This window comes from Diaporthe batatas (genome assembly GCF_019321695.1).
Source record: "Diaporthe batatas strain CRI 302-4 chromosome Unknown Contig00003, whole genome shotgun sequence".
Classification (NCBI taxonomy): domain Eukaryota; kingdom Fungi; phylum Ascomycota; class Sordariomycetes; order Diaporthales; family Diaporthaceae; genus Diaporthe; species Diaporthe batatas.
The window spans coordinates 563,990-587,885 of NW_025408550.1; the positions used below are offsets into that span (position 1 = coordinate 563,990).

At 55.6% G+C, this 23,896-nt stretch overlaps 5 protein-coding genes across 5 annotated transcripts; 3 read left to right on the forward strand and 2 right to left on the reverse strand.

Moving 5' to 3' along the window:
- The first annotated feature begins 45 nt into the window (after positions 1-45).
- KVR01_003993 (uncharacterized protein) lies at positions 46-2,612 on the forward strand. Its single transcript, XM_044792764.1, has 4 exons — positions 46-323; positions 389-635; positions 713-1,507; positions 1,575-2,612. Exons 1-4 carry the CDS (start codon positions 207-209, stop codon positions 2,015-2,017), a joined length of 1,602 nt encoding a protein of 533 aa, XP_044649008.1. The 5' UTR covers positions 46-206; the 3' UTR covers positions 2,018-2,612.
- Positions 2,613-6,395: 3,783 nt separating this feature from the next.
- Positions 6,396-8,384, forward strand: KVR01_003974 (uncharacterized protein; the record flags this gene model as incomplete). The annotated part of the gene is made up of 4 exons (XM_044794217.1): positions 6,396-6,581; positions 6,643-6,747; positions 6,805-7,172; positions 7,241-8,384. The coding sequence occupies 4 exons, from the start codon at positions 6,396-6,398 to the stop codon at positions 8,205-8,207; spliced, it is 1,626 nt and encodes a 541-aa protein (XP_044648989.1). The 3' UTR covers positions 8,208-8,384.
- A 1,725-nt stretch (positions 8,385-10,109) lies between these two features.
- KVR01_003817 (uncharacterized protein) lies at positions 10,110-12,893 on the reverse strand (the record flags this gene model as incomplete). The annotated part of the gene is made up of 10 exons (XM_044787858.1): positions 10,110-10,362; positions 10,418-10,461; positions 10,534-10,727; positions 10,823-11,343; positions 11,418-11,532; positions 11,588-11,929; positions 12,116-12,358; positions 12,476-12,612; positions 12,671-12,791; positions 12,857-12,893. 10 exons carry the CDS (start codon positions 12,891-12,893, stop codon positions 10,110-10,112), a joined length of 2,007 nt encoding a protein of 668 aa, XP_044648832.1.
- A 980-nt stretch (positions 12,894-13,873) lies between these two features.
- KVR01_003887 (uncharacterized protein) lies at positions 13,874-15,206 on the forward strand (the record flags this gene model as incomplete). Its single annotated transcript, XM_044784762.1, has 2 exons — positions 13,874-14,989; positions 15,078-15,206. The coding sequence occupies 2 exons, from the start codon at positions 13,874-13,876 to the stop codon at positions 15,204-15,206; spliced, it is 1,245 nt and encodes a 414-aa protein (XP_044648902.1).
- Positions 15,207-15,818: 612 nt separating this feature from the next.
- Positions 15,819-18,629, reverse strand: KVR01_003677 (uncharacterized protein; the record flags this gene model as incomplete). The annotated part of the gene is made up of 5 exons (XM_044794646.1): positions 15,819-16,334; positions 16,403-16,787; positions 16,861-17,472; positions 17,538-18,294; positions 18,377-18,629. 5 exons carry the CDS (start codon positions 18,627-18,629, stop codon positions 15,819-15,821), a joined length of 2,523 nt encoding a protein of 840 aa, XP_044648692.1.
- Between the last annotated feature and the right edge of the window lie 5,267 nt (positions 18,630-23,896).

Sequence of the window (23,896 nt, forward strand, 5' to 3'; positions counted from 1 at the left end):
TGCTATCGATCAACAGGGGGTCTCTTGATGTTACGCTGCACATGTGCAGAATGGCGCCAGTTCTCTCGTGTGTCCTGCCGGGGTATTACGAAGCAACCTGAACCAATGCATCGGCCCCGAGCAGCAGAATGAGCTCAGCATAGCATGGGCCAACCCTGCTGTCACCAAAATCCCACGTTCGACTTCATTCACCTCTGCCAGGCACGATGGACCTGACGGCGACACAATGGCTCTTTGAGACACGTGCCCTTCGTGTGCTCCTCAGCATAGTGCTGTCGGCGTCTCTGGCCTGGTACCTTCTCGGCCGCAGCCAACGCCGTCGTGTGAGCAAGCCCTCAGTTGCCCCCCTCCACCCCAATATCCTGATCACTTGCTAACGACCACTTAGGCCGAGGAGCGCTTTGCCGCTGAGCGAGGGTGCCTGCCGCCAAAGATATGGAACTCGACCTGGCCCCTTGGCCTGGACATGCTGCTCAAGGCTCTCAAGTACGCCAGGACTGAGCAGATCCTACAGTTCTTCCTCGAGGTCGTCGACGACAATGGCACCACGTTTGTCCAGGAGCTACTGGGTGCCACCGGCATCGATACGGTGGACCCGGAGAACATTGAGGCCGTCCTCTCCACCAACTTCGAAGGTACGTCGCCACGGCACCCATGCCGCCGCCTCAGCCACGGCCGCAGCATATCTGACTAACAGTCACAACTCACCCAGACTATGGCCTCGGTCTGCGAGCCCCGCACTTCAAACCCCTCCTCGGCAGCGGCATCTTCACCCAGGACGGCGCGCCGTGGAAGCACTCGCGGGCCCTGCTGCGGCCACAGTTCGCCGCCAACCGGTCCCAGAACTTCGAGCAGATCAAGAGCTGCGTCCAGGACCTCATCGACGCCATCCCGGGCGACGGAAGCACCGTCGACCTCCAGCCGCTCTTCTTCAAGCTGACCTTCGACACGACCATGTTCCTTCTCTTCGGCGACTCGGTGCTGGACCTCGACTGGGGCAAGGTCGCGGGCCAGGAGTCGTCCTTCGCGCAGGCCTTCAACCTCGCCCAGGACTACCTCGCCCACCGCGGCCGCCTCGGCCAGTTCTACTGGCTGCTCAACGACAGGACCTTCCGCGACGCGTGCAGGAGGTGCCACCAGTTTGTGGACGAGGCGGTGGACAAGGCACTGCGGCGGCCGGGCAGCAGCAGCGGCAGCGGCAGCGCGCAGGACATGGGCAAGGGGGAACTACGTAGCAATTACTCGTTCATTGACGCACTGGCGGAGCAGACGCAGGACAGGAAGGTGCTGCGGGACCAGTGCTTCAACGTGCTGCTCGCGGGCCGCGACACCACTGGGTGCTGCCTGTCCTGGTCGATGAGGCTCCTGGCCCGCCACCCACAGGTTCTCCAGCGCCTGCGGGACGAGGTCGCAAGCGTCTGCGGCCTGGGCCCTGGCTCGCAGCCGCCGTCGCGGGATGACCTGAAGCCCGCGCGGATGCCATACCTGAGTCTCGTAGTCAAAGAAGGTAAGCACCCCCCATTGATCGACCACCCTTTCTCTAGCTCGAACCTCAAAACCCTAACTCGCCCAAGTACTCCGACTATACCCCTCCGTCCCCGTCAACTCAAGAGAAGCCATCCGCCCGACCACGCTCCCCGTGGGCGGCGGGCCCAACGGCAGGGCGCCCATCCTCGTCCGGCCGGGCCAGGCGGTCGGCTACTGCGTGTACGCGATGCACAGGCGGAAGGACATCTACGGCGACGATGCCGAGGCGTTCCGGCCCGAGCGGTGGGAGGAGCTGAAGGACGTGGGCTGGGCGTACCTCCCCTTCAACGGCGGGCCCCGCCTCTGCCTGGGCCAGGACTTTGCGCTGCTCGAGGTCTCATACGCGCTGTGCCGCCTGGTCCAGGTGTTCCCGCGCATCGCGGTGCCGGCCTCGGAGGAGGGGCAGCCGCACGTCGCCGTCGGGATGGAGAGGCAGGCCCTGACGCTGGTTGTCGCCAGCGCGGACGGGTGCCGCGTATCCCTGGGGTGATAATAACACCTGCCGCCGATAGCCAGTGAGCTAGTTAGACAGGTTAGACAATGTTCTGTGCACACCTCGGCGAAACAAGCGAGTCGGCCCACTCCAGTCGCGTGTATGTGACGTGACAGGCGCGCCGCCGTGGGTCGATTGTGTCGCCCGAGGCGCCGGCGCGATGGCCTGACCGATACCGATCGCGATGCTCGCGGTGGCTGGCTGGCTGCCCCTACGGGGCAGGGTGAAACAAATGTCGTTGGTGGGCACAGACGCTTGCCGCCAGGGGCCCTGATTCCCCCCCAGACGCCAAGGCGCAATGCGCCCGCCCCGCGGGGACGCTGCGGCAGCAGCAGGACTAGTATAAGCTTTGCATATGTATGTAGGAGGGATCCTCATATGGTGGGTGGGGTGGGTCTCGTTTTGAAGCAGGATAGTCGAATGATGAGTAAGTTAGTTGAGGTCGCTCCTGAATCGAAACAGTTGCCAGTCATCACAATTTTGTTGAGTATCTGGGTACGTAATTGCTGGGGGATATCATAGGGTTTCCTTTGTCCCCCAGGCAGATAGATACATGGCTGGGCTAATAATGTCATGGAGGCTCTTGTCTTGATACCTAGGCAAACTAGAGCCTGGCAATGGCGAAAGTGCACCGCATATACCCGGTGTTGATTTGACTCATCTCTGGCTCGGAGTATCTATTAGGTAGAAAACAAACATGTGGACATTGAACAGGTCGACTAGTCTTCATATTACTCGAAGCTAATAAACTGGCTAACCCGTTACATTAGGTCCAGCCGAATCAATTTCGACTTCCGCAACCTCTATCCGACGGAGACCCATGCGGCGCAAGGAGCCCACGAGGGAACACTCCACTGATATGTGTTAGTATTATTGTTAAACTAATCCTTCGGTTCCGTGACACGAATGAACCAAGCAATCCTCGATCCGAGCGACCTCGACGCCCCCCCCCCCCAACGACCCAGCCCAAAGGATGTTCCCAGCTGCAATGGTAATATCATGCGGCACACCGCCCTTGCAATAGTACAGTTGAATGTCATTGCCAGCACCCACTCAGCCCAACCCACAATGCCCGGCCCGAGTTACTACTTCGTCGCCCCTCAAGATGGGCAAATGAAGGAACAAACGGCCGTGGCAAAGGGGTGCCCGAGTCGGGCCGGGCCGCTCATGCTGCTGCGGCGGCGGCTGGGGTTCTTTCTGCTCGACAGGTAACAGGTAGTTAGCACAGGAACATGATGTTCGAGTTTGCCACCGGCCTATCTATGGTGGTTGGATCAGCCAGCATTACCAAGCGTTCGGGTCAGATAGTCTGGCGTAACTAGGCACTTGGGTAGGCTGTGCCCACGTCCTGCTGTCAGCGCAGCTGGGGATGGAGTTCAAATATTCCGGCCACCACACCGCCATGTCCGTAGAGCCAGCCGGTACACTTGGGAGAGGGACAGAACACCGTGCCCGCTTTGGCGTGGTCGAGAGGTGTCTCTGCTCTTCCATGATGAAGGCGCCGCCGTGGTTCCAGAGGACAATCCCAGTCGGGCCTCAAGTGCTTGTTAGCATGGTTGGGTTTGGCAGGGTAACTACATATGTACCTTGTCCCGCCGACCTTTGATGTTGTCACTGCGGATAGATAGTGTAGCAGGCCCTGCTGGATGTATGAAAATGTGAAGGCCTGACGACCTGGAACCGCGTGCTCCTGCTTTCCTAGTTTGTTCCAGTGTCAGGCTTTGCGCTAGCACCGGCGGCGCGACCACATGGGAGCAAATGTGTCCCGATAGCTTCCGATCAGACGCGCCGCGGTGGTCTGTGTGAAGGTCTATCTCGGGCCAGGTCGCCAGACCAGGGCCGTTGAAGGTGAGCCGATGATGATGAGGGCTAATAGGCTTGAGACTTGGATAATTTGTAGCGATCACGGCGTGCGAGTCGATCGGGGTGCTCGCTAAGATTTGCCCTGCCCAAACTTTGGGGTCTCGCAAGGGTGCAGCTGGCAAGCATTGCGGTAGGAGCAGCTTTCCTCGTCGAGCCTCCCCGTTCCAGCTCAGTCTGTCTCGCGTCCTGTACCTAGTTATGTCGCCACACGGTTGGGGGGGGGGCATGTGCCAAGAGAACTTGAGGCTTTAATGAAAATGAGAAGCAGCCTGAGACTTCAGCCTCATCAGACGTCGTCAAGATTACACTTCTCGTATCTTGCCAGTGCATTTTCCCTTTTCATGAAAGCACCCATGTACCCATCTCGCATCATATGATCACAGCGCTAGCTGCTGACTGACGAGGGGCCATATGGCCCTGTCTCCAGGACCCTGCTCGGAAATTTCGTGCTGATGGGTGGTGACGTGCAGGGACCCCTGCACGGTGCTCTGCAGATAAGCCCTCTTATCGATAAGGCTGCCACTCCTCCTACCTTAGGTACTCCGTAGTCTACACCTGCCTTGTTTCTTTATTTCCTTGGCCGGCGCTAGCATCACATCACATCTCGACAAGCGGAATTGCCAATTCGGTCTGCACCTTAGCCGTGCTCAACTGCCGCCTGAAACCCCAGTATTGTGGCTACTGCTCTGGCGATCGTCTGTGCCCCAGGAAATATAGGCGACTCCCCCCTAATGTCAGACCTGGTGCCACATGCAGGCGACGCACGCCCTGCTCTCAGGCTCCGGGCCCCAGGCTCCAGGCTCATCCATCATGCGCGGGCCACCAGGTTGACAGGTTCCACGAGCCTCTCTTGGGCCGGGGACAGTGGAGTTGAAACGTCGGGCCCTCTAGGCTGACAAGCTCCACGAGTTCGTTTTGGGCCGGGACGGTGGAGTTCGAAACGTCGGTTAATTCCTCCTTCTGCCTTGTACACACGTGCATGTCAGTCTATCATTACCTGTCCTGACCTGACAGAACAGCGGTTGCCCATCTCGATGGGGGCCTTGGCCTCTCCCGCCGTGCCCCGGGCTGTGTCATATACCTTTCAGCCTGCCTTGCTTCGAGTCAGGCTGGTCCACGCACGCGTGACCACGCTGGCGGGGGGCTCGGCAACAGCTGGAGCTCTCTGTCTGATTGCTCATCAGCCAGCCAGCCGCGCCCAGAGCCAGCCCAGCCGCGCACAGAAGCTGAGCTGACGAGCTTGCGAGATACCAAGCTGGGGATCAACAAAAGATAGGCTTGATCTGACCATGCCAGAGCCGCCGTGACGGTGCACCAAAGGCACGGTTCCAGCGGTCGGAGCAGCCCAAAGTCTATGGCCAGCAATCCAAAAGTGCGAAGACTCTTGGGTGCGTCTCAACATTTCTCGGTCGACAGAGGATGCGATTGTGGCCACTCAAGGCTGCATACACGCCGCGCTAGACGCACGCACATCAACTTTATTTTCACTCTCTGCTGCGAGGTTGAGTCGACTCGAGTGGGATTTTGGGTTTGTCGACTCATGTGGTGTTCAGGCCAGCGGGTTTCACCACTAAAACCCCCCCTCCTCTCGCCGCCCTGGTGCTGGTGCAAAACCCAAAAGTTTAATTAGGCTCTAAAATAAGGTTGCCGCTGCATGCGCCTACGATTCGGCCCCCTCCGGGTCAAGATCTGACACAGTCTGCCTACCCCAGCGCACGATAGCGCGCGTTCCAACGGCGGCTGTCTGGCTGTCTGGCTGACAGGCTAGCAGGCTAGCAGGCTGGCAGGCTGGCTTTTTGTTATCTCAGAACCAGGGACTGGCCAGGCAGTGGTTGCGGTGCTCGCCCGACAACGGTTTGGACCCTGGAAGAACCACGGGTTGGGCCGCAAGCGAGAGAACTCCATTGGACCCTCTGATGCTGGGACAAGGTGCAACTACACCCTACGTCTAACGTCTGGACTGGTCTATTCAACTATCGCCCTCTACGGGTAACTTGGGACGAGTTTTGCTTCGCTTGATGGGGCCGACTGCATGTAAACTAGGTGACCATCCTCCCGCGGGCGGGAAGACCTCGGGAGTCGTCTCAAGGCTGCAAAGCGATGGCGGAATAAAGTTCACACCTTGTCAGCGATTCGCAACCTCGCGAGTCACAGGTGCATGTCGGGGTGCATGTCGGGATGCACGTCTACTCAGGCACAACATTACGGATGCCACACGCTCGGAGTTTCTACAGGTGGGCCCACACCTTATGGGCAGGGCTGTGTGAACTTGTTCCAGAAGGGTCACCCGCACACCGTCCGGGGCGGGCGGGTGGCGGAGAGACGGAGCCTAATTCAAACTAAGGTTGATATATATGTCGACGCAAATCTCTGCTCACGCCTCGGTTACACGGCTGACCTCTCTCAAGTAATGTCGACCGCACGTCAACCACCAGCTCCATCGCCGACGGAATCGCGCGCCCGCCGACGGAGACCACATACACGCTAATGGGCTAGCTCACGAGACAACAAGATGGATTCGGATGTTCGAGGCCCGGAAGGGGTCGAGCTGCCGACCGAGAACAGGTCGGGGGTTGTGAGGGCCGTCGTCTCTACATTGATACCACTCGCAGCACTGGTAGTCGGCCTGCGCTTCTACGCCCGACATCACCTTGACCGCTGGGTCGGCATAGACGATTGGGCTGTGTTGGCGGCATTTGTAAGATCACCTCGCTAGGATAGGCAAGTCCACTGCCACAGTGTACTGACACACCTTTTAGGTTTTCACCGTGGGTTTGGGCATCACTATCTGTCTCATGGCCGAGGTGGGACTTGGACAACACTTGTGGGACCTCAGCGAATCGCAGATCGAGCAGTACTTCAAGGTGAGCGCTCTTATGGACTCTGTTTCTGATGCACACTGGACTGACAACTGCCAACAGCGATTTTACTTCACAGTCATCCTATACTACTGCGCCCTGGGCTCCATCAAGAATGCGCTGCTGCTGCAATACAGACGCATATTCGGGTCCAAGCTTCGCCGGCCGATCAACATTGCCTTGCTTGTTATTGGCTCATGGAGCATCGGCCTCGTGCTGGTGTCCATATTCACTTGCCACCCAATCTCGGGATACTGGATAAAGGACGTCAAGGCCACCTGCATTCCTACGTACCAGTGGTATATCCACTCCGCTGGCAACATCCTGAGTGACCTTGTGATATTCACCTTGCCCATACCGGTCCTGTGGAACATGAAGGTCTCGATGAGGCAGCGGCTCCTCTTGATCCTCGTTTTCTCATTAGGTCTTCTGTAAGTCAACCGCGCCTATCCGAATCAGGGTTCCATCCTCGCCACCTTGCTGACGACATGACCAAAAGCAACTGCTCCATATCAGGTATTAGGATCAAGTACCTACCCATAGTAAACCGCAACCCAGACGTCACCTACGACAACCTCGACGCCGCCGCCTGGACAATGGGCGAGGTGTGCCTCGCCATAATCTGTGCCTGCCTCCCAACCCTACGTCCCATATACGCCCGAGCCGCAAGGCAGAGGTTTACAGACAGCCTGGGGCCCGGCCTGAGGCGACGCAAGGCGGCGTACTACGGGGGCCCCGGCCGTGACCTCCTCACGCCAACCGAGGGCGTGTCGTCCTCCACGGGCATCATGTCCCGCCGTGATCACCAAAACATCGACATCGAGAAGCTCGCCAGCCCGCGGGCGACCCCGAAGCTGAGCTCGATCGACACGAGCTCCGACTGCACGCGGACGGGGATCTACCAGTCGCAGTCGCAGTCGTCGCGCGCCCCGTCCCAGTGCGATCACCACTGCTACGAGCTCGTGGAGAGCCCTCCGCTGGTGCAGCAGCACCCAGAGCGGAAGCTGCCCAGGCCGAGGGTGGCCAGGGTGCCTGGCGCCCTCACCAGCCCGTGCCAGCCGCCCGAGCACCGGCGGCCGTCCGTCCAGAGCATCCTGGACGAGATCGTCGTCACGCAGCCGCCGAGCGCCATCATCCACGAGGCGCTCGGCAGCAACTTCCCGATCCGGGTCGCGGGGCACGTCGAGCCCCTGGGCGCGTCGCGGGGCCGCTTCAGCTCCATCGACACGGTCGCCAGCGAGGGGCTCAGCCCCCCGAGGCCCAGGATACGGCGCATGGCGTCGGAGGGCTCGGCCGCCCCGCACGTGTCGCACCTCACATCACCAACCTGGCGGGACCCCGGGTCGGCAGCGCGGATGCCGGCTGACTTCTTCAACAGGGTCGACTTCCAGGTCGTAGGCTGGGGCAGCGGGTCGGCGAGCCGTTCCCCCAGGGAGGTCGGCCACGCCCCGCGGGATCTTGTGTAGGCGGCGGGCGCGGCTTTCAGAACTAAGTACCTACCTGGACACATACAGGATGCATGTGCACATACGGGACACGTGTGGAGAGGAGAAGGACAGATATTCATCCTTCGATATTTTCTTTTGATGATACCCATAAGGCTTTTGGGGTAAGGACCACTATAGACGGCGGGCAAGAGGGACGTCCGCAAGGAAATCCGCAAGGGAAACCAACCAACCACATAGGCATTATTCAGACATATTGTATAGTTCTTGTAATTTGACGTCACACGTTTACTCTCTCATGCATCAGTCACCCCATGACGGAGCTGAAATCCATACCCAGCCAGCCTGGTCGAGGGCGCAACACCACATACGGGATCACACGGCTGCAGATCCATCTAGCAGACAACGTCCACCTCCGGGCCCCAGCCATCAAATCCCGACGCACGACTCCGCCACCCAACCCCGGCCGGCCCCGAACCCCCGAAGCCGACATTCCTCTGACACCGACTGACTGACTCTCCGCGACGAACGCCACCCACCCCACCTCCACACCGGCCGTTTTGCCTCATCTACATGAGTCGCCCACCCGCCCTCCCGCCCGGGTCGGGATTCGGGACCGGGTCCTGCCCTGCCCAACCCAACCCACCCTGCCCAATGCTACGCGACGAAACGGGAACGGCCGCACCCTGCACCCATCTCACATGCGGGCTGGGGTCTCTTTCGTCCGAGGTTGACGACGTGGTAGATACTGTATGCAGGGCACATCTGTGCCGTTGGAGAGAAGCACGGGGCTGAGATCTGAGTGGTACTGGTGAGTTGAGTTGAGTGAGTGTAGCACCCGAGGATCAGCCATAAGTGGCCAGTGAGTGAGTGAGTGAGTGTCGTACCCGAGGATCAGCCACAGCTGGTGAGCGAGCGTAGTATCCGAGGATCATCCAGGATGCGACGGTATCTTCCGTGGACACCTGCAGCCCTATCTGCCTACCTACATACTTAAAACAAGGGGGCAGGCCGCGGTCAGGTAATGGATGACTGCGGACGGGAGTGGACGCTGGTTGATCGGTTTGATGATTCGTATGTATGTTCTTAAGCACAGGCTTGGCTGCTGCACTTCCTCCTCAGACGCTCGCTGGCTGATCCCCGGATACCCTCGGATAGCTCGGGAGCGAGGGGCGCGGCAATAGTTACCTTGCTGCTGCGGGAACTAATGCGACGTTCACTGACGATTAGTTATAGATAGTAATAGCCAGGCGCACCATGCCACTGATCGCAGCGGGTATTATGCCGCCCTCGCTGAATCTGCCCCTTCCAAGGTTGGCAGGCTGACTGACTACGTACGTCGTATGCACGGCAGGAGGCCCGCCCACTCGTCATGAGACAAGACGCGCGTGTGTGTTGTGTGTTGTGCGGCAGCCTCGCGATGTCGTGGGCGTGCTTGATTCCTGTATCAGCCTCCTTCGGAGTGCCAGACCTAGGTATCTTCCTTGCTGTTGCTGGCGCTTGGAAGGGACTGTGGTTTGTCTGTTAGAAGGCCGCATGTCTGTGTGTGTTCCTCTCAGGCAGCCTTGCCGGGTGCGTGGGTCGCCTGTCATGAGCAGGAGGGGGTTTTGAGTAGTCTTCGATGGATACGTCTTCCTATGGTCCGCCTCTTAAGCATCTCTCCCGGGTGCCGTGTCTTGTCCTGTGTCTTTCTCTTGCCGCAGCTCCTCCGCCACTTGTCCGCCCGCCCGATCCCATGGCTGACTGTCCTCGACAGCGGGCTCACGCAGACCCCCCATCCGGACCGTTGCCTCCCACACGTATAGTTGCAGACGTGGGCGAGCTACACGTGCATGCTCGGAATCACAAGTGCCACACCCCGGCTCCCCGCTCCAGGCCCCAGGCCCCCTGCGCCAGCCGCGCAGCCCCCGGGGGGGCGACCTCTTACGCGGTTCTTATCTTGACCGCGTCCCTGCTCGCATCGCCTGCTCTCGAGACACCCGGGGTGGGCGGCTCGGGCATGTGCCCCTGCGGGGAGTCGCCCGCCAGCATGACGGCGCGGTCAAGCGCGTAAGGGAGGCCGCGGTGGCGGCCGCGGATCATCATGGCGCAGATGACGAGCTTGGCAAACGTGCCGAACTGTCCGCACAGCGAGGTCATGACGGATGGGTGCCCGAGGGAGAGCCCGACATTGCCGCTGGGAGACTATGTGTGAGCAGTGAATAATCGGGGGCGACTGGGCAGGCACTCACTAGGCCGAGACGACTTCGAAAAATACGGAGAAGACCGAGAATGCCTAGGTTGGCCATGCGTCAGTTCGGCGTTGTCCATTATGGTATAGTTTCGCTCATCTGGGCGGATTACTCACCGGCTGTCCCAGGTCCTTGATTCGCCCGGACTCGGCTACGCAGATACAGAACGTCCCGAGAAACACATACCAGAGGTCGAAGCTTAGCTGGTTCTGGACGTGCGTCATGATGTAGCTGGTTGCCCGGGACTCATCGAGGGGGCGGTCCGTTGCGTACAGGCCGATTGCCTGCTCCTCGTAGGTGTTGGACGCGCCTGAGACGTGTTAGCCCCCAGCCATGCATCCGTCTTTGATTACAATGAGCCACCAGGGGTTAGGGGGCGGTGAGAACGATAGGAATAGCACTGACGGATGCTGATCGCGATTGGAAGAATGGCGATGTACATCATGACGAGGAGGCTGAACTGGACGGCGGGATTGATCTCGGCCAGGTTCAGTGTCGAGGTGCCTGTATGCCGGGAAGACGCAGCCTGAAACAAGGCCGAGAGAATCCTCGGGCCTATTGAGAGGTCGTTGACGGCGGGGTTGTCCAAGTCCAAGACAACGATCAGGAGCACATCCACAAAGTTGAGCGCGGCAATGATGCCGAACAGGATCCATGTAGGGGAACTGGGAAATAAGAGGGTGTAGCACCGGCGCGGGTGGTCGAGGAGAAACTTGAATGCTGTGCTGTTCGGGCTGTTCGAGGGCGTCAATTTGTATGTGACCCAAATGCAGAAGCGCAGTGCCACCGGGTAGCAGGTGTTGCCGGCGAAGGCCAGAAATGTCATCAGCAACATGGGCCACGTCGCGTCCTTGAATGTGATCATGGAGTCGGGAGTCAGTGTGAAGCCGAGGTTGTTGACCATGGTCTGCGCCGAGTAGAACGCCCTTCACGCCACATCTGGAGTCAGCAACGAACGGCCCCGGGAACACGGCGTATAGGGCCAGGCAGGACTACGGACCACCACGTCTTGCTTTGGCCGCACTCTGCCAGCCAGTCTGTGTACTTTGATGGGGCCGTGTGAATCCATGGCAGTAGGCCGATCACACCAAGAAGATGAAGCCCGAGATAATAGCCTAAAAGTCGACTCGGTCAGCAATTGGAGCAAGGCCGACGGTGCCGTGGCCATACCCAACACGATCTTCAGCAACAACTTCAGCGCCGCGTACTCGATGCCGCCAAGCTTCCTCTCGTCCTCGGCCGACATGTCATGGAACTGTGAGTTTCTGCCGACCGTGACTTGTTTGCGGAGACCAGGCAGATCATTGGGCCGTGGTCGCTGCGACGTGGTGGAGAGCCTCCGGTCTGCGCCAGGCCGAGCTCCCAGGACAAACACGGCGCTGGCGTGGTTTTCGATGGACCTGGCGGCGGAAATTATGGGGCCTTTGTTCCCAACATGCTTCCGGTGCCTGGCCGCGATACCTCCTCCCCCTTCTGTCTCTTGAGCGGGCTTTATTTCATCTTCATCCTCGCCTGCAAACAGCGGGAACAATCAGCATGCCTGCCCACTCAGACCTCGTCTTTTACTCATCCCCCTGGGCTGGGCCGGTCTCCCGAACGCGCTTCTCTGTAAAGGGTTGGCCTGTCTCTTTGGTCAGATATTGACAAGTAGCACGTGGTAGCTGCGGCAAGCTCCAGATCCAGACTGTCGGGACTTACCATTGTCGCGCTCCAATGGAGGCGGTATATAGTATTCCGTGGATGTTGAAGGCCGTTGCTTAGATTCAGATACGCTGGGTTCCATGCCACTGACATTAGCCGCGGCGGGGACTCCTTCATCACCCACAACCCGTCGTGGCTTGCTGTAATACTTCAGAGGTGCGCTCGAAGTCACACGGGCTTGCAGGGTTACGTACCTTTCCAGGTGATCCTCCAAGACCTTGCTAGGTCCCTCAACGTCTTCTTCGCGCCTCAAGGAGAAGACCACGCCCTTGGGAGTTGGCCGCGGGTCGGATCGAGCTAAGTGAATCTTTGTGTCAGCCAAGCACGCAGCATTGGGGCAAAATAGAAAGTATTTACCAGCGGCCTTGAGCTTTTTCTTGAACCAGACGATCCGGAAAACGACCACCGCGATGTTCACGACGCCTAAATTCGTAATAGTGGGAATTACGTAGAGGAAGACTTGCTGATAAGTCCTCAGGGCCTTCACGTCAACCCTTAGAAAATCATGTGTCAGCTACTTGTCGAGCTAGGTAACGAGATCCTCCAACTAACGTGTTGAGGCCGGATTCGGTCGAAGCGCTCGCGCCGAAGAAATAGGCGTCAATGGCAGCCAAGTTGCCCTCGGGCGTGAGGATCACCAGGCCAAGGAGTCCACAGAAGATTATCCAGGCATCTTAAAACCGCTCCGTCAGTGAAATCTATGCATTTTTGGCACGAACTGGAGACTCTGATACTAACAGTGAAGTGTAATGAAGTTGAGTCGTAGCGGGAACATGGTTGCCCACGTGCGTAAGCGTGGGAGGGGTTGTTCCAAATAGCTATAAGGAAATCCTGAGACAAATCAGACAGGGGATCTCAACGAAATTGCATCTACGCGCAAAAGTAGTAGCCGTTAGGGGTCGGTTGTCTTGGTCCTGTTGTGCGACAATTCGGATGTGGAATTGTTCGAGGAGGCCCACGTGAAGCGTGCAGGTAGTCAAGACATTGACCATTCTTGAAGTGATTTATACCGAAATAGGGCCTGGAAGGAGGGGACGTCATTAAATACCGCACATTCTGCGCTAGAGCAAGATATGGTGGTGGAGGTCAAGCCACAGAATGAGTCGAAGCCCTTTTCGACGGATTAAGTCGATTAATGTGCCACACAAGCAGAAGCCTCACGACTATATCAGTGGCAAGGAGAATCTGTGCTCTTGGACTACTTTCCAACATGTCTAAGCAGGAACTTCCAAATAAGTCAACTTCCACTGAACAAATAATACTTCGCTGGAGTCCAGAAATTCGACCAGCTTTTTGTCTTTGTTGATACGTTCTCGTCGGTCACCGGTTTTGAGCCAATAGGCAGGGGCCTGACGCAGAGCTGCGGGCCAGAGTCGCCAAGCCGGACGCTGCAGAAAGGGCGCAGGATCGGATCCGATCTTCCGGGACTGGCCAATCAATCGCGATACAGCCGGAAGCTGGGACCGGCCGAAGGCTTGGCAGTTGCGAACAACTCGCTGCAGCCCGTCGGTGATGACCTTGGCAAGCTGTAAAGACAAGTCGTCTTGCAAAACAATGACGGATGTTTGGGCTGCCTCCGGGGGTGGTATAATCGCTCCCTACCCTTCGTCCTGGGAGGGCGACGGAGTGACCATCTCTGAAACAGTATACAGGCGCCGTCATAAACCTTGCGGGTACTGGGAAGTTTGACTATAATAAAAAAATCCCAGTTCTATTGCCCCAACCGCTCGGGCGGTCAGCCGTGTGCGCACGAGGATGTCCATCCGTAAGCCTGCCCCGACGCCCACCCAGTCTATCCCCAAAGACGAAATCACAATTCTTCAGGGTCCAAGGAATAAGCTGATAGTGGTCTTCTCGACTGGAGAGATATCCTCCAAAGATGCAGCTCGGTTCCGCTTCATTTCAAGTCCGGCTCTGCCGCATGGGCACCAGCACTTCCTCGAGTCAACAAACCGCCAGGGGAAGCAGAGTGTCTGGCGGGATCGGTTGAATAGGGAGTGTGACAGGATGCGAGAAGGCCTGTCCCAGCTTACAATCAGACGCAACGTGCAAAAAGACTTACAGGGGGCCCCCGGGATCCCAAACGATGTCGCCCGTGGATGCTCCACGCTGGAACAAAAGTATGGGAAGTATTGGAAGACCATTGGCCGCGGCGCCCACGGCACGATCAGCATATTCCGCAAGCCCAACCCACAAGGCCGAGACGTGAGCCTAGTCGCCGTCAAGCAGTTCCACGAAAGGCCCACCCCGGCCCGGTCGACAGAGCAGGACGGCAAAGAGGCGCCGGCCGGGCACCGAGACCACCTGACGAGCGGCCTGCAGCACGCAAACGTGGTGCGGATCCTCGACGTCTTCCAGGCCGAGCAGCACAACACGCTCTATGAGGTCATGGAGTTCTGCGCGGCGGGCGACCTCTTCTCCCTGATCCAGTCGGAGTGGCCCTTCCAGGCCGACGAGGCCAACTGCTTCTTCAAGCAGCTCATGCGCGGCGTGCAGTACCTGCACGGGCTCGGCATCGCGCACTGCGACCTCAAGCCCGAGAACCTGCTGCTGACCGAGTCGGGCTCCCTCAAGATCAGCGACTTCAGCTGCAGCCAGCAAGTCCTGTCCCGCCCGGGGGACCCCGGCGGCGAGGCGCGGCTCCTCTCCGGCAGGCGGGGGTCCACGCCGTACGTGGCGCCCGAGGAGTTCACCGAGGACGAGTTTGACGGGCGTGCCGCTGACGTCTGGGCCTGCGGCGTCGTCTACATGGTCCTCCGCCTCGGCCACTACTGCTGGCCATCAGCGCGGGCGGAGGACGGCTACTACACTTCGTACGTCGAGGATCGTCGGGTGGAGGCCGGCTTCGCGCCTGTGGAATCGCTGCACCCGGTAAGCCTTCGGCCATTCCATAGGCGGGTTGGTCGCCTCGGCCTGCGCTGTGGGTTAAAGAAACACAACGAGTCTGACGAGTATCTAGGTCGAGTGTCGCGATATCGTATACTGCCTCTTGGACCCACTACCGGCTCGACGGCTCACAGCTTCCCAATTCCTCAGGTCAGAATGGGGCCGCAGCATACAGGTCTGCCATGGAGGCGGAAGTGCTTAGTTGGCAGTGCAATCTCTTGCCATTGTTCGTCGTCAAGGGCCGCGCGGCGTGCCCGGGCTGCAACCCCGTGGGACCTCGCTAAGTCGTGACCGAATACGAGACTCATTGTTGTCACCCCGTGGGACATGAACGTAATCCTGGGCAGCCTCAAAATACGGATGATCTGCTACTGGCGGTCAACAATACTTGGATGAAAGAAACATTCGATAATTTTTGGCCCAGTTGCTTGTTATATAGTCCATCTAGCTCGAGAGAACCCTCCAGAGTGGAAGCAGTGATGGTGAACGCGGACTAATTGAGATCTATCCGTCACCTACTTCAGAAACACGATTCGCGGCGAGATTGTGGCTACTGCTTGAAGAAACCAGTCTAAGAAGCTGCAGCTCGCACTTATCGTCGGGTTCCATGTGATCCATGCAAACAGTATCCGCAGATCGTCATCCTCCTACTGCTCGGCGACCGTAGATGCCGGGAACTTCTGTCGCGGAATCAATCGTATGGCATACGGGAGTCGAAGTTGGTCAACTTGGAAGGAGAAGAATCTTTCCGAGCGGGGTAGGCCTGATCGGGTATACTAAATACACGGGAATAGTGGGCTTTGTCTCAACAACTTCAAAGGTCGCCCAAGGGATCAAGCGGCGCGTTTGGAGAGAACATCGCCAGCGGCGAAATGTTCTGAAGAAAAGGCGCCTGGACGTCAAGAAGCTGTCCCTCAATGTCCATCTCCGTGTTGTAGAGCGGAATCCGCAGGGTGTCTTCAGTGAAAGCAGTGAGCTCGCTCTCAGCGAGGCTTACCCCTGGCAGCAGAGGGTATGCGAAGGGGTCCTCCAAGGGAAAGTCCATGAAGTCATCCTGCAACGGCTTCGATACCTGTTCAGGGAAATGATCCATGGAATCGGGCCGAGGTTCGGCGCTGGGGCCTGCCGTGGTGGGAGTCTCTGCGGAGAATGAACCCAGGGGCCATTGATGCTGCTGAGCGACCTGAGGACTTGCAGTCTGGGCGGAGACCGGATCGTCTCGACGGCGAGAAGATGGTTGGCAGTCACCTGTTGTGGCCCTTCGCGTCTGACCGCCTTGAGCTCTGGGTTTTTTCGGTTTATATTGGTCAGGGAGTTGATCAAAAATTGACTGTAAAGTTGTCAGACCTGGTCGTAGACCTGAATTGACCTAGTTTCGCGGTTGGGCGTTGGACTCACGTTCAGTGCAACAGTCACTCTGTCTGCCGCAAGGCTCCTTTGAGTCAGACCAGAGATGCAGTCTTTGCCCATCTTGGCGTCAGCGAAGAGCTCAGAAACCCTGGGCTGTTTCGGGTTGTTCAAGACAAATAACAACAGGCTTAGAACCGCAAAGAATTGCGTGTAGGTGATGAACCAGTATGGGCCTATGAGAACCGCCTGTCTGCGTATCTCAAGCCCTATGTGTATGATGTTGCGGCACACATTTATGCCCGCTGACGCGAGGGCAAAATAGCGCTCGTCGACCGATTCGTGCGACGGTAGCCGACGAGAATAGTATTGAATGAAGGGTCGGTATAGCATCATCTGGACATGAGCGTAGGTGAAGCGGAGGAGGATTTTGACCCTGGACAGTGTTGGGATTAGCCATGGGCACCACAATATTGAGGCTGCAGGGTGAAGGCGTCGACATTGCATACCGAGTGATTTGTACGTCTTCTTCGTGGCCTGGACGCCACGTGGGCGGCAGCTTTTCATGCCAGTCGCGGATATCTTGCTCCAACTCCCGAATTTTAGAGAAGCTGATCATATAGGTCTCGGCGGAACCATCATCGGCCCTTGTGGGCGGGTAGATGTCGCGAACGACTTTGGCGAGGATGTGCATGAGCCTTAAATTCGCATTTGATGCTTCAAGCATGGAAGGAGTCCCGGGCGGTGGCCACTCGATTCCACTATCTGTGATGTATTCGTCATCCACCTCGGACGGCCAGGGCTGATCAATGTCTTTCTCTTCTAGGAGAAGAGGTAGTCCGAGAGTGGTGGAAAGGTAGATGTCCATTTGCCGAATGGTGTAGAACACCCTCCGCCTCGTCTCGTCCTTTATCGGCCCGAGCGAGATGGCAGGCAGATGACGGTGCAAGCCCATTCGTAGGGCAGAGCGAAGGGCGATGCCGATGAGGGTATGGCAGCTGTTTAGTTCACCAGTGGCTTGCAAAAACTGAATGTTAAACACAAGCGCTTGCAAGGTAGTCATGTCACTACACTCGGTTACATCTTGAAGGTAATGCTTCGCCAAAGTGTAGAACTTGTACCTGGAATGCAATCAGCGGCATGTCGACGACATTAGAACCAAAGGAGGATTGCTTATCCATGTTACCCTCGCTCCATTGCCACAGCGTAGTGGTCGGGATTTGTCGGGTCATTCTCGTCAACATCGTACATGGACCCCAAAGCCATGACGGAGAAAAGGAGCCCTACGAACCTCCGTTCCTCGGGCGTGTATTTCTGGGGTCGTTCTTCGTAGAGCCTGTGGAACATGCGCCAAAATGACGGGGCATGAACCACCGGCAGAATGCAGGTAGCCCTGCTGAAGGCGAACTCGCACAAATCGCGGGCAAAAGGCTGGGGGGGTACTGGAGAAAAGCCATCGCTGACATGGGACCAAGAAGTTGCCGAATGCCCAAGGAGCCCAGATGATTTGGGTAGAAAAGGTCGTCCAGGCTGAGGCAAGAATGGCGTTCTGGAATCGTATCGAGACAAACCCGGGAACTGCTGGGTGATACGGCTTAAGAAGGCCGCCCCTGACGACATGCCATGGAAATCGTATTCGCCGGTCGCGGTCAGATCCAGTTGGCCAACATTCTCGACCAGAGGCATTCGCCTCGCAGCATTCGCTGTTTTGTCGGGGGTCTCGTTGGCCGCCGCGGCATCATCCCTGAACGACCTTTGGTCATGAGATAGACCTTTTAGGACAGATCGGGCGGAATGTGCTGGTTGCTCCAGCAGTGAAGCAACTTCGTCTGGATTATCCAGATCGACATGGGGCAAGAGCTTGTGAAGCAGAGTCTCAGCCGTGTATGCCTTTTGTTGCAGCGAGCTAAACCCTCGCGTGGATAAATTGGTATAGTTGCAACCTGTGGCAGAAGGTCAGTCACTGGCTGCCCACCCCCCCCCAACTATCCGGGGCTCGCCACAATGGGTTCCAGGGCTCCTCACTGGAGTCAAAGGCGGCACAGCTCGAACATGGCCTCTTGCCATCACACCTGATTTTCTTGCGTCGGCAATCGTCGCAGGCTCTTGTCGTCCGTCGCCGCTTTCTGGCCGCTCTTTGCGGACTCTGGCTCCGAATCTCGGCGCCGGGAATCGTCTGCTGTGCTCCGTCGCTCACAGATTGTCTGTGACGCGACGAGGACGAGGCCGGGGAAGCAGAGCCCCCCAGTGTGTCGTCCTCGACGGGATCGGGCACCATTGCTGGCCCGGGGGCCGCCACATGGGACGTGAAAAGAAAACCTTTGCCGCTAGAGCAAGGCTAGTAAGGACAGGTCAACTGGCGCCCGTAGCCAGGTCTCAGTACTTCAAGCCAGCCGACAGTTCTGATCACAACAAGGCGCTCAAGGTACTGGCTTGCACCTGTCGCTCTAAAAACATGCCTTCAGTTCAGGTCAGATTGGCAAGAGTGGGACGTGCAGCCCCAGAAGTCACGGGAAGGAGGGACAGGCTGACTAAACTCTGCAGAAGGGGCTGCCTAAGTACCTAGGTACTCAAGCTATGGGTACCTCGGTACTTGTTAGCGTTGCCACTGTGATCAGCTTGGCTGTGGTTTAGGGTTAGGGCTCATGGCTGTCAAACACCCGACGTTCAATTGACCAGAGGTAAGTCAGTAATTGTCCAGAGAAAAATCAGAGAGCCCGGCCCATCAAACAGGTTGTTGACCGTCTCGGCTCAGAGTCGAATTATTGCGCTGGGCGGTTGCCATGCGTGAGGGAGCGCCCGGGTGTGCCTTAACACGGTGCTTGCCATTACTCTAGGCTCCTAATCCGCAATACTATCTACTGATAGCATATGAGCATCCTAGCAATTGACCTATATCAACATTAGCACTGCTCGATCACGTCGCACGAAATACACACACCATGTCAGCAAGGAACTAGGCAAAGCAGGCAACCACGGTACTATTAAAGCTGATTGTAACCCCGCTCCATGCACCTCGAGCCGTTCCACTGGCCTTCAGAAGTCGGCACGGCACACCTGGGTTCCATATCGTCGCTCCGTCTTTCGTTTTTTAACTGTCATATCTCTGGAACTCAGCCATGTCCATTGAGTCTAGACAGGAGGCAGCCTTGCCGGCTTGAAACCCATAACAACCAAACATTTTCATTTATTTTCACATTGATCATGGCTTCTACTGGGATTATTATCGTCCTGACCATTCTCTCGGTCATTATTATCATCGCTGTACTATGGGCGGCACTTCCTCAGGTTTTCTCGGGAACAGGACGCAGAGGGAAATGGGGAGGTCAGCATAGGAGATCATCGTGGCCGCGCTCGAGGCGGGAGGCAGTGGCACGGGACCGGACGGGGAGGATGAGTATGCCTCCGCCAGGACCGCCAGGACCGCCGGGACAGCCAGGACAGCCAGGACAGCCAGGACCGCCAGGACCGCCAGGACCGCCAGGACCGCTTGATCACATAACCTTGGGAAGGCTTAGAGATGAAGAAAGGCAACGACAAAGGCAAAGAGAGGGAGAACGGCGTGAATCACCAAGGTTACAAAGCCCTTCCCATCAATTGTCGCCGAATAAATCAACTCGTGGAATAAGAGTGCCGCCAAAGTGATCTTTGAAGCAGTCTTTATTGTTGCAGGCGTTCAAGGTAAATACGAGGCTTGAGAAAAAGAAAGAATCATGGGGGTATCGGTCTCATATTTCAGGATATACAAATTAGATGCAGCGCCTGAGAAAAGGTAATGCCGTGTCACGCGAAGACCTCGGGACTTGAATCATCGAAGTCGCTTCCTAAGTCTCCGCGCTGAATTTGGCTGCCTTCCTCTGTCTCAATTGTGCAAGTTCGCCCCCCATCACTCCTTAGCCGCTCATGACACCAGTGTTGGTGATCGCCCAACTTCTTGAATCCATCACTTGCTTGCTGAAACAAATCTAAGGCCTCTCCTTCTCGACCTTGCTTTGACAGCACATGAGCAAGTAATGAGATGGCCTCGAGCGTGTCTGGGTCTCCTAGGCCACGCTCATCGGTAAAACCCTTGAGAGCTGTTCTCACAACCTTCTCTGACTCTCGATATCGTTTCTGGCCGCAAATGGCCGTTGAGACCGTCATCAGGACACGGCAGTAATCCATACTTCCTGTTCCATGACCGGGTTCGTATCCTTGCGCAGCTAGCTTACCCAGTGCTTCCGCCGACCCAAAGTTTTCCTGCATTATGTAGAGAATGCTCTGGTTCGCCATACAATGCAATGCATTGGGGCCTGAATCTTTCCCTGTCGAATCGCAATCTTCCATCACTTCGTTGTAGAGACGGCTTGCTTCTTCCAGTTTCTCTTGATGTTGAACACTGAGAGCGAGGTTTATCTTGGCGGTTAGGGTATAGCTATGCACGCGTCCGAAGTTATCGTTCGCCAGGTATCCGTCGTATGCCATGCGAAAATGGGCTTCTGCTCTGTCAAAGCAATCTCGCTTCATACAGAGATCTCCCAGATTGTTAATCATAGAGAGAGTATTAGGGTGATCACGTCCGAGTACCTCTGTCTGCCTGCACAACGCCTTCATTTGTTCTTCCTCGGCCCTCTTGTAGTCTCCCTGCTGCTTGAAAATATCCGCAAGAGAACTGAGACTTAGGATAGTGTCCGGATGGTTTGTGCCAAGTGTCTTTTCCCTTGACTGACACACACGATCCATAATCTTAGCAGCGTCGTCTAGCCTGCTTCCGTGTTGGGAGAGTGTTGAGGCGAACGTTCTCGCGCTCTCCATGGTATCTTGGTGCTGAGGTCCGAGCAAACGTTTCCTGTCCTCATAGTTCTGCTCGCCTAGCTTGATAGCATCTATGAAGTCACCGTTGCGACGGAGGACCTCTACGAGGATCGCTTCCGTCTCGAATGTAGATTCTTCAAGTATCCCGGGGCTCTTTCTGGTTGTATCCGATAATTCGCGCAATTCCTTTTTCGCAGCTTCGACTTGATTGACTCCCTTGAGACATAATGCCAACACCTGACGGCATTTGGTGTCCGATGTGTTAGTGAGCATTTTCAGGCCAGTTTTGGCCTCCCTGCTCAATTTCAAGGCCTCCTTGAACTTGCTTCGTCTTTCAAGTACCTCAGCTAGGTTGACTAGTCCATTCAAGTATCTCTCTTGGTTGGATTTAGCATGTGTTGTGTAGAAGGAAACGCATGCCCGAAAGGAATTCTCGGCAAGATCGTAATGCCCAGTGTCAAAGTATAGGAATGCAAATTTCTCTGCCGCTAGCGCATCATCCAGCTGAGAAATCTTGAACGGCGAGAAATTTTGTTCGAGAAACGTCTTGACATGAGGAAATAAGACGAATCTTTCTGCCTGATGTTTATGGGCTCGTTGATTGACAATGATATTCATCGTGAGCCCACGGGATACAGCTGCCTTAGCCCAACTTTGAACGGAGCTCTCACCACGATGCTTTAAATCCAGAGATAGCCATTTGTGAACTAAGCCATGCATGGAGAATTGGGAGGACCTCCGGTCGAACAAAGCTAAGGAATAGTTGGCCAACATTATGACGGCCTTGCGAAGTCGATCAGGACCCCAAGTTGAGCTTTCGGTTGATCCAAGACCACCAGATCTGGAAGGCGGCTGCACCTGGGGCCATATTTTGAATATCCATTTCACACTGAGAGGCCTGGGTGGCATCTGATTGAATAGTTTGAATGGTATGTGTTTGTGGTCCACCAAAGCACAGAGTGTCAGAATATCAACGGCATCGATCGAAGTCTCTGTGTTCAGCTCTTGGATCATCTTCCGACAAGCGTCCCATGTATGGCACACCAAGTGATATTTGGAATTCGATCCAAGGACTTCGTCAACCATGAATGAATCATGTTGGTATGTTTGAACTTTCTTCAAGAAGGTTCCTAGTGTGAAGTGACCATTGTGTATCAAGGACCCGGCATGGAGGATGGCAAGAGGTAAGCCCTCAAATGCCTGAGATATCTCTTGGGCGAGATGTCGGTTGTTGTTTTCTGCGGGATCTTCCGACGCCACTTTCAGAATCAGGTCGGTAGCACTCTCTGAATCCAATCCAGAAATAGGTTCGTAAAATTCTTGAAGTGCTGGAAGACCCGGTGATGTCGTTGTCACAAGAATGGCGCCGTAACCTCCTGAGGGGAAGAACTTGCTGATATCGATTGCCGGATCATTGGCTCCGTCGAATACAAGCAGCCAGTCTCTATCCCCATGCAAACCGGCCAGCCAATCTTTGATTTTCTTCATAGCGGTCTCACCGGTGTCTCCGCTTGGCAGAAGATTTGCCGATTTGGCTAATCCTTGAAAGCTGTGCATGATAGTACTCAGGCTTCGAGCATCAATCAATAGCGAGGCCCAAAATCTGATCTCCATTAGAATGATTCACGAAACGGCTAATAATATAAGTCAAACAAATTTTTAGCTCAAATTTACGACATACCGGTCCCGATTCTCTTCGGCAAACTTCAGAGCAACCTCTGTCTTGCCTGTACCGCCAATTCCCTGTACCACCAAAATTCTCCGCCTGCCCAGGTGGGCTTTTGCTGGTCTTTCTTTGACAGCAGAATATTTTCAAGCTTCGTGAGAATGTCTCTTCTTCCAACAAAGTCCGGCCGGGTGGATTCGCTAATGTAGTAACGGGGTTCTTTCTCATTTCCGTCTAGTACAATAAATTGTCAATTTACATATATTCAACTCCACACGGCTCTTTGCCAGAGCACTTCTGATAACTTCAAGATTTCATTGAGGCTCACCGTAGAATGATGTATGAATGTTGGTATTGTTCTGAGTCAAAGTCCTAATTCATATCAGATGTCCTGCCAACCAGGGCTCAAGTGATGCTGAGTTCAACAGACTAGGCGCCACAACTATAAATACGAAAGTGTGTACTCTCGGGAAGGGGGAATAGGCTTGAGTCTCACGAGTAATAAGCCCCTCCTTGTAGAACAATGTTGGAGTCGTCCAGATTGTGATAGTTGTTTGCAGCCATGACTAACGCAGAGCTCCCACTGGGCTGGAGAACGGCCTTCGTAGGTCTTAGAATTAGGCACAGGCGTCCACGTGTGATTGATTTTCAATTTAAACCACGGGTGCTAACCGATGATTCTCGTTGGATACTTATAAGCGCCTGGAAGACAATGGTCAGCAGTGGAACGGAAATTGAGCCAAGTCCGAAGTAGCACCTATGTATTAATTGTGCAGCCTAAGATCTAGTGCAACTTCTTAAACCATAGGAGTAAAAACGATTAGCAGCTCTATTAACTTTATTAAATAAAAATATCTTAAGGTATAATATAGTTTAACTTCTAATAATAATAATATATATATAGAGTTATAATAATAAAATATAATTTTAATATATATAAAATATAATTTTAATATATATAAAATATATTTATTAAAATAAAGATTATTATATTAAAGTATTTATATATTTTATTTTAAATAATACTATTAAATAAAACCTTTAAAGTTCTATATAACGGTATAATATTTTTAAAGTTAGAGTAT